Here is a 13598-nt window from a genome sequence, read left to right on the forward strand (position 1 = left end):
TCTGTCTGTAAGCGGCTCTCAGGCGTCGTATTGCCACTCGTAGACTTCCTTTGCCACTGTCGCGCGAGAGCAGCATTGTAAGACGAATGGCAATTACTTCCTATGGTGCCCATAGACACCACCACTGTATCACACGGCTACTTGGAATAATCATAATCCGTAATGACAGTGTCGTGTGTTATACACATTGTCAATATTTCGTAACTTTCAGAACTCAAATTTTGACTTATCTTTATTTCAGGAATAATTCGCAAATTACCATTGCGGATCAGCATCGTCTGTAGAATATTTCAGAGCAAATGAATACTTGTGCCGAACTGGAACTCGAGTCCGAATTTCCCGCTTCTCGCTACCGGTCGCCTTAACAACTTCGCCTATCCCAACAGGCTCCCAGGAGGTGCACAAACTTCCATTTTACCTGGCGTCTACAATCCCGCACAGGCTAAGACACTGTTTTTCGGTTGCTCTGCCATGGCATCAAATATTGTATTGTACTACAGTCCATTATCTTTATCTGTTTAATTTTTCCTCGAGTGACTGAAATAATTGTTTAAAGGGACCACAAACGAAATTTCTCATGGCGTGTACGAGAAACCTGTTCTCTAAATATCCCTAACACTGTTTCGCGAATTCGTCATTATTTTTTTCAATGATTTCCATTTAAATTCTGTGAGAAATCCTAAAAACTTTCGTATGGATGAAGTCGATCGGTTATAGTGCTATTAAGTACTTCAGATTCTTCTTTTAGGCCGATTTAATGAGAATCAAAATCATTCGAGCTCTTTTTGAGAAGAGCTCAGATCTAAGTTTTGTAAGCAGCCTTCTGAGACACGATCCCAAAATGATACAATGAATCGGTGAGGCTTTACTGGCTCTTCCAACAAATGATAAAATGTTTTCTTTCAATTCATTACAGAGCCCTTACGTTTATCGTGCACTATAATAGACTTCTACACAACCTTTCCTAGTTTATTTCCCACAAAATGTTTTACACGCATTTAAGGCTCATACAACGACTGAAAACTGCTTCGGATCTCCTTGAAGTTATTTGGCCATCATGCGCTCATCAGACAAAGCATTATAACCGTAACCCACAGAGATAGTATGTTCGCCCGGTAGCGTGGTTGATACTTGGCACGGTAAGAAAAGTCTATAAGCGTGCCAGAGAGGAATGGGGAATCCTAGCGATGACACGACCGCAAATGAGGAAATCTACTGGCACCAGCGACTTTGACAAAAAGCTGATTGTTGCGGCCTGGCGCCTCGAAACAAGAATCTCGGAAACGGCGAAGTTGCTCGTCTCTTCGCGTGCTACTGTTGTGGGCGTTATGGGAAGTGTTTGGAGGACGTTGGAACCTCGAGTAGGCAACGAGTTGTCCCACGTCTACGCCTCCAAACATTATATGGAGGTGGGCAGCTTGCCCGCTCCATAAAGCAGGAGAGGTGGCTATTTGTTGCAAATCTGACGAAAGAGTACAATGCTGCTGCAGACACGTGTGTTTCAGGGAGAGCACACCGTTCGGTGTATATTGCTGAGCATGGATCTCCACAACAGACAGCTCCTACGTATTCTCCTGTTGACCCAACGATAGTGTCAGTTACAACTGCGGTGAGTACGAGATCATCGCCGTTGCACCGTGGACCAATGGAAACCCGTCGCCTGGTGGATGATTCGAGTTTCTCGTTAAAGCTAGTCAATAAAGCTGGTCAATGGTCGTGTCGGGATTGCCGTCATTCAAGCTCCTTGAAACATGCGCGCGCCACGGACGCGGCTCTGTGAGAACATTATTACGCTGTGGGGAACATTCATTTCTCTTGTAATCGAAGTGGTGTCCTGTAAACTTCACCTAGTGAAATCTGTACCCAGTGAAATTTGCACCCAGAAAAGTTGAGGAAGGGTCCACTAATTCATCCCGTACCAATTCCGCGACTTGCCCAGCAGGTAGAAGAACTGAGGGCCCGCCTTGGCGACCACTGGGTGTGCCTTGACGAAGAGGACTGGAAATCTGGACTACGTCAACGCCGTCCGTGGTGGTCGAGCGGTTCTAGGTGCTTCAGTCAGGAACGACGCTCTGCTACAGTCGCAGGTTCGAATTCTGCCTCGGGCGTGGATGTGTGTGATGTCCATGGGTTAATTAGGTTTAAGTAGTTCTATGTGTAGGAGACTGATGACCTCAGATGTTAAGTTCCATAGTGCTCAGAGCCATTTGAACCATTTTTGAGCTCTCGGGCGCCATTACGACTCCCACAAATCACCGGCCTGGAAGTTACAGGAAATGCGTGACCTGCTGCAAGACACCTGGCCACACGCTTCTGAAAATATACCAAGAACTTGCCGATCCGTGCCACAGGTAATCGCAGCTGTGTTGCGTTCCAACAGCAGGCGCCATAATGTTTTTTCTCATCAGCGTACTCTCTTGTAGTTAGTTATATACACTAAGAATATGAGTAGCCCTAATGCGATTCCTGAGGGACGCGTGACGTTACTTTTATTTATAAAGACCATTCGTTTTCTGGATTAACGAACTGAGTTTCGACCATCAGCAATTCACGTAGTCTGACTCAGTCGTGTAGACCACCTGATCTTTGTTATTCACTGATAACTAAGCAGAATGACGGTTGCCTTTCAGAAACCAATTTCTGCAAATTTAACATTCGTCTTTGTACATAATGCACATAATGTACGTAATGCATTTGAAGAGAGCTGTTGTGTTGCGCCCAAGTGATTCTTTCTAAATCCGTGCTGTTTTTCGAAGAGAAGAGTTTCTCACGCCAACATAAAATTTACCATGGAAGTAGAAAAGAACAAAAAACTGCTATTTCTAGATGTTCTGGTCACAAGGGATGGCGAAAACCTGGGACACAGCGTGTATCGAAAACCGACGCAGACGGACCGATACCTGCACAAACTATCGAACCACCACCTGACTAGAAAAGAGGCATGATTAATACGCTCGTAACGCTAGCAGGACGAATATGTGAGCCGCCGCCCCTCAGACGCGAAATGCAACATCTGGAAAGTGTTCTGAGGAGCAATGGGTACCCCACAAACTATATTAGAAGTGTAACAGAGCCAAACACTCGGCGAAGTAAGAAATCAGAAAAAGAAATGTCGGGTACAGCCTTTCTGCCATACATTCCCAGAGTGACGGACAGAATCGGCCGTATATTGCGCAGACATGGAGTAAAGACGATTTTCAAACCGACAAAGAAGATCAAAGAGTGTCTTAGATCGGCAAAGGAGATAAGGGACCCACTTGCAGTGTCGGGAATATACCGTATACCATGCACATGCGGAAAAGTTTATGTCGGAATGACTGGGCAATCAATCAGCACCAGGATCAAAGAACATAAGCGACATTGCGGGTTGGGGTAGGTGGAGAAATCGGCCGTGGTGGAGCACGCACTTAGTGAGACTGACCACGTAATAAAATTCGCCGACACGGAAGTTCTGGCTATAGAGAAGCACTATCACACCCGCTTGTTCAGAGAAGCTGTAGAAATAAAAACACGCGAACAGCTTCAACAAAAAAGAGGAAAGCCTTAAGGTAAACGGATCCTGGCTTCCCGTGCTGCAGCGAACGACCGTCGCAGGTAGCAACAGGAGAAACGCACCGGAAATGACCGCGGATAAGCCCTCGGACGTTGGCGCGCCAGGTACATATAGTCTGCGACCGCGAATATTCAATTGGCTCTGAGCACTATGGGACTTAACATCTGAGGTCATCAATCACCTAGCACTTAGAACTACTTAAAACTAACTAACCTAAGGATATCACATACATCCTTGCCCGAGGCAGGATTCGAACCTGCGACCGAAGCGGCCGCGCGGTTCCCGACTAAAGCGCCTAGAACCGTTCGGTCACACCGGCCGGCTGTGACCGCGAGGTCGGCTCCAGTGCACCACCGGCAATGGAGGGTGAAGCTTTGACAATGCCAGCCACTCGTGCGGCGAAACGTCAGTAAAATCATCAGATGAACGTCGCCCGAAGAACCCGAGACAGAAGCCAATAGACAGATTGTCAACAAGTGGCCACGAAAGCCTTAACAATTTTGTAGAGGAGTTTCTCTTTCAATATGCACGGTCCTGTCACATTAATGTGACCACCGCGTATGTTCGACGTCAACCTGCAATAACACTCACAGACCGCACCTGGCAGCACTAGCAGTGAAGGACATATAAAACGTGTCAATGGGATGCAGAAAACAGTGCAGTCGTTGTGGTAATACGAGAATGGAGCGATTTATCTGACGTCCATAAGACATGAACATTGACTTTCGGCGCAAGGGTGGAAGAATTTCCGAAACTGGATAAGTTTGTAAACCGGTTAACGCATACTGTGCATGGCAAAAGGGCGCTATGCAAAACCGGCGTCGAAGCAACTGTGCTGCACTGTGAGCCATAGGTGACAGGGTTGAGCGACAGATGCGGAAATTTGTACGGGCGAATAGACGTGCAAGGTTCATGCACACAGCCGACTACTGTTTATCGCCGACGAAGATTGGAATTTGCACGCCAAGACCGCAACTGTATGTCCATTGAGTGGCGGCAGCTTGCCTTTTCGGGTGAGTCACATTTTATACCTACCGGACAAATGGCCATTGGCGTGTAACAGAGTGAAATGTCTGAAAGCAAACACCTTGCAACAATCGTCAGAAGAGTCCATGCCGCAAAAGGGAGCTTTGTGGTCTGGCAAATGTTTTCGTGACATTCCCTGAGCAGTGTCGTTAATCTGGAAGCGCAATTCATCGACAAAAATATGCATCTATCTTTGGGGACCAAGCCCACACTTACATGGACTTTGTTTTCGTTCGGCACGATGACATCTACCAGCAGGGCAATGCTTTGTGTTACACAGTACGCAGTGTACATACGTGGTTCGAAGAGCACCAAGATGGCCTCTTAACTCCCCGTATTTATGCCCAGTCGAGAATCTGTGGATTGTTAGATTATATTAGATTAGATTAGTTTTTCGTTCCATAGATCCGTGCTGCGGAGATCCTCGTGGATGTGGAACATGTCAATTTTTTTTACAAAAAGCTGAAATAACAATACCAATAGTATGAATATATATACAATACATCATATGTTTCTATTAAAAAATTCGTCAATGGAGTAGAATGGTATGAATATATATAGAATACATCATTTGTTTCTATTAAAAAATTCGTCAGTGGAGTAGAAGGAGTTGGCCACGAGTAAGTCTTTCAGGCTCCTTTTAAACTGATCTTTATTTGTACCTAATTTTTTTGTGTTTGCTGGCAAATTATTGAAGATGAGTGTTCCTGAGTAGTGGACCCCTTTTTGAACTAAAGTAAGTGCTTTTAAGTCCTTGTGCAGATCATTTTTGTTCCTAGTATTGTATGTATGAACTGTGCTATTTGTTGGAAAAAGAGATATATTATTTAGGACAAATTTCATTAAGGAGTAAATATACTGAGAGGCAGTAGTTAGTATACCCAGTTCTTTGAAGAGGTTTCTACAGGACGTCCGTGAATTTACTCCACAAATAATACGTATTACACGATTTTGGACTCTGAAAACTTTTGTTTGACTTGAAGAGTTACCCCAAAATATTATACCATATGACATAATGGAATGAAAGTAGGCAAAGTATGCAAGCTTTTTCAATTTTATGCCGCCTATGTCTGCTAACATTCGAATTGCAAATACAGATTTGTTAAGGCGTTTCTGCAGTTCTGTGGTGTGCTCCTCCCAACTGATTTTATTATCGAGTTGTAATCCCAGGAATTTAAGATGTTTGCGCCATGGATACTCAACCGAGAAACCTAGGGCAGCTGGACACGGCAATGGAGTCGACTTGGTTCCACATCCCTGTTGGTAAACCCCCCCCCCCCCCCCCCAGAATCTCACTCAGTCTGCAAAAGATGGTAATGTAGGCATTTGACAGATAGGCACGTCAGTGTGACTGGACAGTGTATTACATCGTCATGTCTGTTCATAGAATGTGTTCCCAGCTTCTGCGACAGATACAAGTTATAGATGCAGGGATACTGTATTATGTGGTGTGTCACTTCCCTTCGCTTGCCGTGAAGGGGAATCATCTGTCACTCACTTGAAACTGTTGACTGCGCGAGATAAGCGAGATAAATGGGATCCTGTCAGCTGTTTCCCGACTACAATAGCACTTTATCTAACGCCAAGTTTTAACGTAGGAACAAAGGGTAACCTCCTCAAGATATTTACGAATGCTCCCTGTTTTCTTGATGCCAGTTTGTTTACTGAGGGATTTGTGGTAAGCAAGGCACTTACATTCAGCAGGAATCTGCTAAATTGCCATGATAAAGGTTTTGTGACATCCACAGATGTACACTTTCAGTCGTTGGTGGTAATTACACAAAAGTTGCAAAACGTGTTTTAACAAAATCGATAATGCGTTTGGTTTTTACATTCAACTTGATGGCGGATGCGAAAAGGAAATGTTTCTGAGTTGCTAAGGCTCAAATAAGCAGTTAGGGGTATAAATTAAGTATTGAAATATCTATGCTTAAGTCAGAATGAAACACAGATATAACAGAACATGAAACAGTATTCGTGATTTAGAAATGAAGACTCGTTTGTTCTGAAGTAGCCAGAACATACCGCCTTGAACGGGCGGAGGTATTTAGTAGCTATTTTGGAATTAACATAATAAATGAAAGAATCTCCCCACATAGGAAACAAGGCACACAGAATGGTCATAGCAAGTAGACAGGCGCAGGACAAGAAAGCTACCGATAAAGGTTAATGTGGGAAGGTTAAGAGTGTTTAGAGTTTTAGGATAACAGAGGCTTAGTAAATTAAGGAATAGAGCGGAAAGGGGCTTTAGTTGGAATCAGTTATTGTTGGGCAATTGTGTAATCAAAGAATAATGGGTCTTTCCACCTATTTGTGAGCAATACGTTACATTTGTGTATGTTGAGGATCAGCTGACAATCCTTTCGCCAAACGTTGATCCTCTGCACGTCTTGTAAATTTCACTGAAATTTTATAGCATTGCGACTTCTCTGTATACAACAGCATCATCCACGAACAGCCTCAAGGAGTTTCGACGTTCTACCCTAGGTCTTTTATACACAGGGTAAGTTATCTTACAACTTTAGACTTCAATAACTTTAACATTATACTAAATAATAAAAACAAGATGTGTTGTTTCCTCATTCATACGCGTCGGTCTGTGCACCCCTAGTGCTATGGACAAAGTTCAGTACTAATTCCGTTCCACGTACACTCCACGAACTGGTGACTTGTTCAAATACACTGAGAATGCAGGTCTTCAAGTCCTGTCGGTCTTTAGCATTGGTTGGGTACAATTCCTTAATGATACGCCATAGGAAGAAGTTCAGTAGTGTGAGACCAGTTGGTCGTGGCGGCTACTGAATCAGGCCATCTCGTCCAATCCAAGCAGAGAAAAAATTTTCATTCCGAAATTAACGGACATTTCAGGAAACATTCAGGCGGAACCCCATCGTGCTGGGATACGACGTCAGGTAGCAGGTATTCCAATTGTGGCACGGCAAACTCTTGTAAACGTCCGAATCATACATTGTCCTTGGGAGTGTGTCTTTTTCACGTGTAACCCAAGGACACACTAATTCCGATATACGAACGTTATGGCGTCCGTTTGCCGCAAACATCGAACTGATCGGAAAAACAAATCTATTCCAAAAGGTCGTTGTTTGCGCCAGTATTGGATATCATATCCATTGCAGACTGTTCGCGCTGAGGTTTGTTCGCCGGCTTTAATCAACAATGTAACTGCACATTGTGAACAGAAAGATGCAACCTCTAATTCAAAACTTTGCGCACCGCTGATCGTGGCATTTCCAACTCTCCAGTCGCAGTACGAACTGATCTGGTCGGACTCCGTGCAAACGCCTGCGGTACATTTTCAACGCTGGCGTATGTATCAGATGGAGCATCCATTGCTTGTTTATGGAGAACACTACCCGTCTCCATAAAAGGTGTAGTTGGTCGAGACCATGATTCCCTTCCATACTGTGCCCGAAAGTTTCGTTGTACTTGGGTATCACAATTCGTCTCTCTGAACCATGCTAAATTCTGGGCTTCCTCCATTGGCATCCACACTTTCCGTTGATTCTACGATACCCCGAAAATAAAAAATAAAAGAACTATTATGTTATTAGAGTTATTGAAATCTACAATTACAGAAAAAATTTATGTTCCCCCTCCCCCCCCCCCCCCCTATAACGTGACCTGTTACTTTATTTATCGTACGACGTATATCACAATACACCTGTATTCACATAAGAATAAGACTAACGTAGTCGATGCGCACAATTGCATATTACGTGCCAAATTTTGTTACAAACTAACAACCAAACATCGGATGTAATCAAACGTGTCACATATTGCTGCAAGGAAATCGGTGAAGAGTCCCTCGATTTGGACGTTGAACATGAAATGGTCGATGGTATTATTAGCCGGGAGGCGCCATCTGAGGTTGTTCGGCCGCCTAGTGTAGATCTTTTTATTTGACAGTCGATAATGATGACAACACAACACCGAGTCTCTGAGCGAATAAAATCTGCGAGTCCGCCGCAAGGCAGTCAGCTGCGCTGACCACTCTGCTACGGAGCCGTATGATTTGGTCACTTTACCACTACGTATCGGGTTGTTTGGTTTTCGGCACCGCATTCACATTCTGGATTCTGCTCCGCAGTCATATTTTGGAAATGGTATCTTCCCCTCTTTATGGAGGGGGTCTTTACTTCCGCCATGGCTAAAGCATAAAAATTTTAATATCGCACACTCTTTGCGTAGTTGGTTGGTTGAAACCTGGAAACTTCTCTGTGATCGCGAAAATTTGAATTCAACATATCTTTAGCAGTGACTAGAGCCACTCTTCTTGATTTCAATCTTCTGCGATCTAGATTAAGTATGGGTAGCTGAGGGTTATTGATAATATAGTGTTACTATCCAAGAAGAGCACTTTTACGCTGTATTTCGAGTGGTAGGTGGTATACGTCTCAAGGAGGACAGCTATGCAGAAGCGATGGATTATATTGTGCCGTTGATAGGGTAAATAGTGTAATTTAGTACCAATTAAATCTCGTGTGTATGCGAGCTTTCAATCCATACAGGAGCGCAGTATACCGCCACCGAATAGACGAGCCCAACTGCTGACGTGTTGTTGTTGTGGTCTTCAGTCCGTAGACTGGTTTGCTGCAGCTCTCCATGCTATTCTAGCCTGTGAAACCCTCTTCGCCTCGGAGTAAGTATTGCAGTTTACATCCTTCAGCAATCCGCTTATTGTATTTATCTCTTTGTCTCCATCTTCGATTTTTACTCCCCACACTTTCCTCCAGCACTAAATCGGTGATCCTCTGATGTCTCAGACTCTGTCCTACCAACCGATCCCTTCTTCTAGTCAGGTTGTGCTACAAAGTACTTTGCTCCCAGTTCTATTCCTCATTAGTTACGTGATCTACCCAGCTAATCTTCAACATTCTTCCGTAGCACCACATGTCAAAAGCTTCTGTTCTCTTCTTGTTTAAACTGCTTATCGTCCATGTTTCACTTCCATACGCTACATACAAATACTTTCAGAAAAGACCTCTTGACGCTTAAATCTATACTTGAAGTTAAGAAATTTCTCCTCTTCAGAAACGCTTTTCTTGTCTTGCCAGTCTACATTTTATATCCTCTCTACTTCGGCCATCATTAGATACTTTGCTGCCCAAACAGCAAAACCATCTACTATCTTAAGTGTCTCGTTTCCTAATGTAGTTCCCTCAGCATCACTTGATTTAATTCGACAACATTCCATTATCCTTGTTTTTCTTTTGTCGATATTCAACTTATATCCGCCTTTCAAGACACTGTCCATTCCGTTCAACTACTGTTCCAAGTCCTTTGTTGTCTCTGAGAGAATTACGATGTCATCAGCAAACTTCAAAGTTCTTGTTTCTTCTCTGTGGACTTTAATCCCTTCTCCAATTTTTTCTTTCGTTTCCTTTACTGCTTGCTCAGTTTACGTATCGAATAACATCGAGGGTAGGCTGCAACCTTGTCTCACTCCCTTCTCAACCACTGCTTCCGTTTCATGCCCCTCGCTTCTTACCACTGCTGATGTACGAAGAGTATTTTTGCTGTGGAGCCACTAGAGATGTCGCACAGTTCGCGGATGATGTAGGTCCTTGTCCTTATTATACCTGCGGTCTTTTGTCAGGTGCTTCAGTGTGACTTGTAGTTATTTCGGGTACTCGTTACGGTTGAGACGTTTCCCTGTGAACAGTTAACTGTCCTGTAAGCTCTCTTGAGCGGCTGCCAGAAGTTATTTTTACGTCCGAAGATTTCCGTTCATTACGGTCGCATCAAGGACGTTTAGGAGACGTGATTGTGTCGCCGGGACGACTTCCGCTGCAGACTGTACTTGCACGTGTGTCTTGTGTTGCAGCTGCACACGTCGCTGCTGATGACGCAGGACACGCTGGACGAGGCGAAGACGCGGCGCGGCAAGCCCTGCTGGTACCTGCTGCCCGAGTTCGACACGACGCCGCAGACGGCCTGCAACGACGCCACGCTGCTGCAGACGGGCCTCTTCCAGCTGCTCGCCACGCACTTCCGCAACCAGCCCTACTACCTCGACGTCGTAGACCTCTTCCACGACGTGAGTACCGGACTCGGTTTACCCAAATAAGCGGGGGCACTGCGCTGACTCACCCTGCCGTCTTCCACGGCTAATGCGGTACCAGGCGGTGCAAATGAAAGGCGCTTGCCACGTCTGCGGGCGAGAGAAATACACGGGTCTGATAAAAAGTAGTGGCAACACTGCCGTAACATGAAGGTCATGCGTCTCACAGAATGCGCGCTGGATGTAGCTGATTGCAGACGGCTAGTTTGAAGTAGCGCAATGAACGGCGACGGCTGTGTTTGAACCCATTGCTGTGGGTACTGTCTGAAAGTGTGGGAGGCCAATTCGAACGCCCTAACAGATTGTTTAGGAATCACGAACAACGAACGTCGATCAAGACTGAAGTGGCACATGTTGAGAGCGCACAACACTGTTTCCATCATCCTTCAAGCCAAGCACAATGTCACACGATGAATCCCGCGCAGGAGCTCCTGAAGTCTTATGGGTAGGACATACTGGAACACGTACTGCCTTCAAACGATATGAGTACGTGTGATTACGACTTGTTCGCCAAAATGACGGCCACTCTTCGTGGCATGGGTGACAACGCAAGTGAGGACATCATCCGTGCCACAGGGCGGGCCCTGCGAGACATTAACAGAGATCGATGCGCTGATGGTGAAGTCATCATTCCCCTAGAACTTAGAACTACTTAACCCTAACTAACCTAAGGACATCACAAACATCCATGCCCGAGGCAGGTTTCGAACCTGCGACTGTAGCGGTCGCGCGGTTCCAAATTATAGCGCGTAGAGTCGCTCGGCAACACCGGCCGGATGACGGTGAACGAAGCCTTCCATCTCTCTAGAAGAAGGTGATTAAGATGGGGGCTATTATATTGAGGCCAAGAAATACGGTAAACGTCTGTCAATGAAGTCGGGCATGAATTTAACAGTGGTCCCACTATTTCATATGAAACATGCCACTGGAATTTCAAACTAATTTTCTATCCAGTATCCGACCTGATAAGACGTCGCCAACGTTGCTACTTGCAAGGGTCCCTGATTTGTGGATACTGAGAAAGATAGGTGGATATCACAACAATAAGAAATACACTCAAAGTCAAGGAAAAAAGAAGAAAACCATACATCACGAAGGAATTATTCGAATGAAACGAAAATCAGTAGATGTGATGTATACGGGGTGGTCCATTGATCATGACCGGGCCAAATATCTCACGAAATGAGCATCAAACGAAAAAACTTCAGAGAACGAAACTTGTCTAGCTTGAAGGGGGAAACCAGATGGTGCTATGGTTGGCCCGTTAGATGGCGCTGCCGTATGTCAAACGGATATCAACTGCGTTTTTTGTTATAGGAACCCCCATTTTTATTACATATTCGTGTACTACGTAAAGAAATATGAATGTTATAGATGGACCAGTTTTTTCGCTTTGTGATAGATGGCGCTGTAATAGTCACAAACATATGGCTCACACTTTTAGAGGAACAGTTGGTAACAGGTAGGTTTTTTTTAAATTAAAATACACAACGTAGGTACTTTTGAACATCTTATTTCGGTTGTTCCAATGTGATACATGTACCTTTGTGAACTTATCATTTCTGAGAACGCATGCTGTTGCAGCGTGTTTGCCTTTAAATACCACATTAATACAATAAATACTCAAAATGATGTCCGTCAATCTCAATGCATTTGGCAATACGTGTAACGACATTCTTCTCAATGGCGAGTAGTTCGCCTTCCGTAATGTTCGCATATGCATTGACAATGAGATGACACATGTTGTCAGGCGTTGTCGGTGGATCACGATAGCAAATATCCTTCAACTTTCCCCACAGAAAGAAATCCGGGGACGTCAGATCCGGTGAACGTGCGGGCCATGGTATGGTGCTTCGACGACCAATCCAACTATCATTAAATATACTATTCAATACCGCTCCAACCGCACGCGAGCTATGTGCTGGACATCCATCATGTTGGAAGCACATCGCCATTCTGTCATGCAGTGAAGCATCTTGTAGTAACATCGGTACAACATTACGTAGGAAATAAGCATACATTGCACCATTTAGATTGCCATCGATAAAATGGAGGCCAATTATTCTTCCCCCCATAATGCCGTACCATACATTAACCCGCCAAGGTCGCTGATGTTCCACTTGTCGCAGCCATCGTGGATTTCCCGTTGCCAATAGTGCATATTATGCCGCTTTATGTTACCGCTGTTGGTGAATGACGCTTCGTCGCTAAATAGAACGCGTGCAAAAAATCTGTTATCGTCCCGTAATTTATCTTGTGGCCAGTGGCAGAACTGTACACGACGTTCAAAGTCGTCGCCATGCAATTCCTGGTGCATAGAAATGTGGTACGGGTGCAATCGATGTTGTTGTAGCATTCTCAAGACTGACACGGATGTACGGATTAGCCGTGACAGCCGCTAAACACCTACTTGGGCATCATCATTTACGTTTGCGACTACTACAGCGCCATCTATCACAAAGCGAAAAAAATGGTTCAACTAAAACATTCATATTTCTTTACGAACTATACGAATATGTAATAAAAAATGTGGGTTCCTATTTTTTTTAAAAACGCAGTTGATATCCGTTTGACCTATGGCAGCGCCATCTAGTGGGCCAACCATAGCGACATCTGGTTTTCCCCTTCAAGCTAAGCGAGTTTCGTTCTTTGTAGTTTTTTCGTTTGATGGTTATTTCGTGAGATATTTGGTCCGGTCACTATCAATGGACTACCCTGTATACACACAAATGACTGCAATTTCAGAAAAATTGATATTTTCAAGAGAAAGAGCTTGGCATATTGAGCGTCAATAACTCGTTGGTCCAGCTCAGGCCCTTATGCGAGGAGTTATTTTGCTTGACATTGATTGGTAGACTTGTTGAATGTCCTCCTGAAGAATATAGTGCCAAATTCTGACCGATTGGCGCATTAGATTGTCAAAATCTCAAGCTGGTTGGA

The 13598-nt window shown here is 44.5% G+C and overlaps 1 protein-coding gene and 1 long non-coding RNA gene across 2 annotated transcripts in view; one reads left to right on the forward strand and one right to left on the reverse strand.

The window, feature by feature from the left end:
• The window catches only part of LOC126272190 (farnesyl pyrophosphate synthase-like), a 246943-nt gene that overhangs the window by 121985 nt on the left and 111360 nt on the right, over positions 1 to 13598 (forward strand). The window contains exon 4 of the mRNA XM_049974868.1: positions 10422 to 10634. Within this exon, the coding sequence (XP_049830825.1) occupies positions 10422 to 10634 (213 nt within the window). The remainder of the gene's footprint in view (positions 1 to 10421; positions 10635 to 13598) is intronic.
• LOC126272192 (uncharacterized) overlaps positions 1 to 13598 on the reverse strand; it is a 133237-nt gene that overhangs the window by 103820 nt on the left and 15819 nt on the right. The window lies entirely within an intron of this gene.

Source organism: Schistocerca gregaria, chromosome 5 (genome assembly GCF_023897955.1).
Source record: "Schistocerca gregaria isolate iqSchGreg1 chromosome 5, iqSchGreg1.2, whole genome shotgun sequence".
Classification (NCBI taxonomy): domain Eukaryota; kingdom Metazoa; phylum Arthropoda; class Insecta; order Orthoptera; family Acrididae; genus Schistocerca; species Schistocerca gregaria.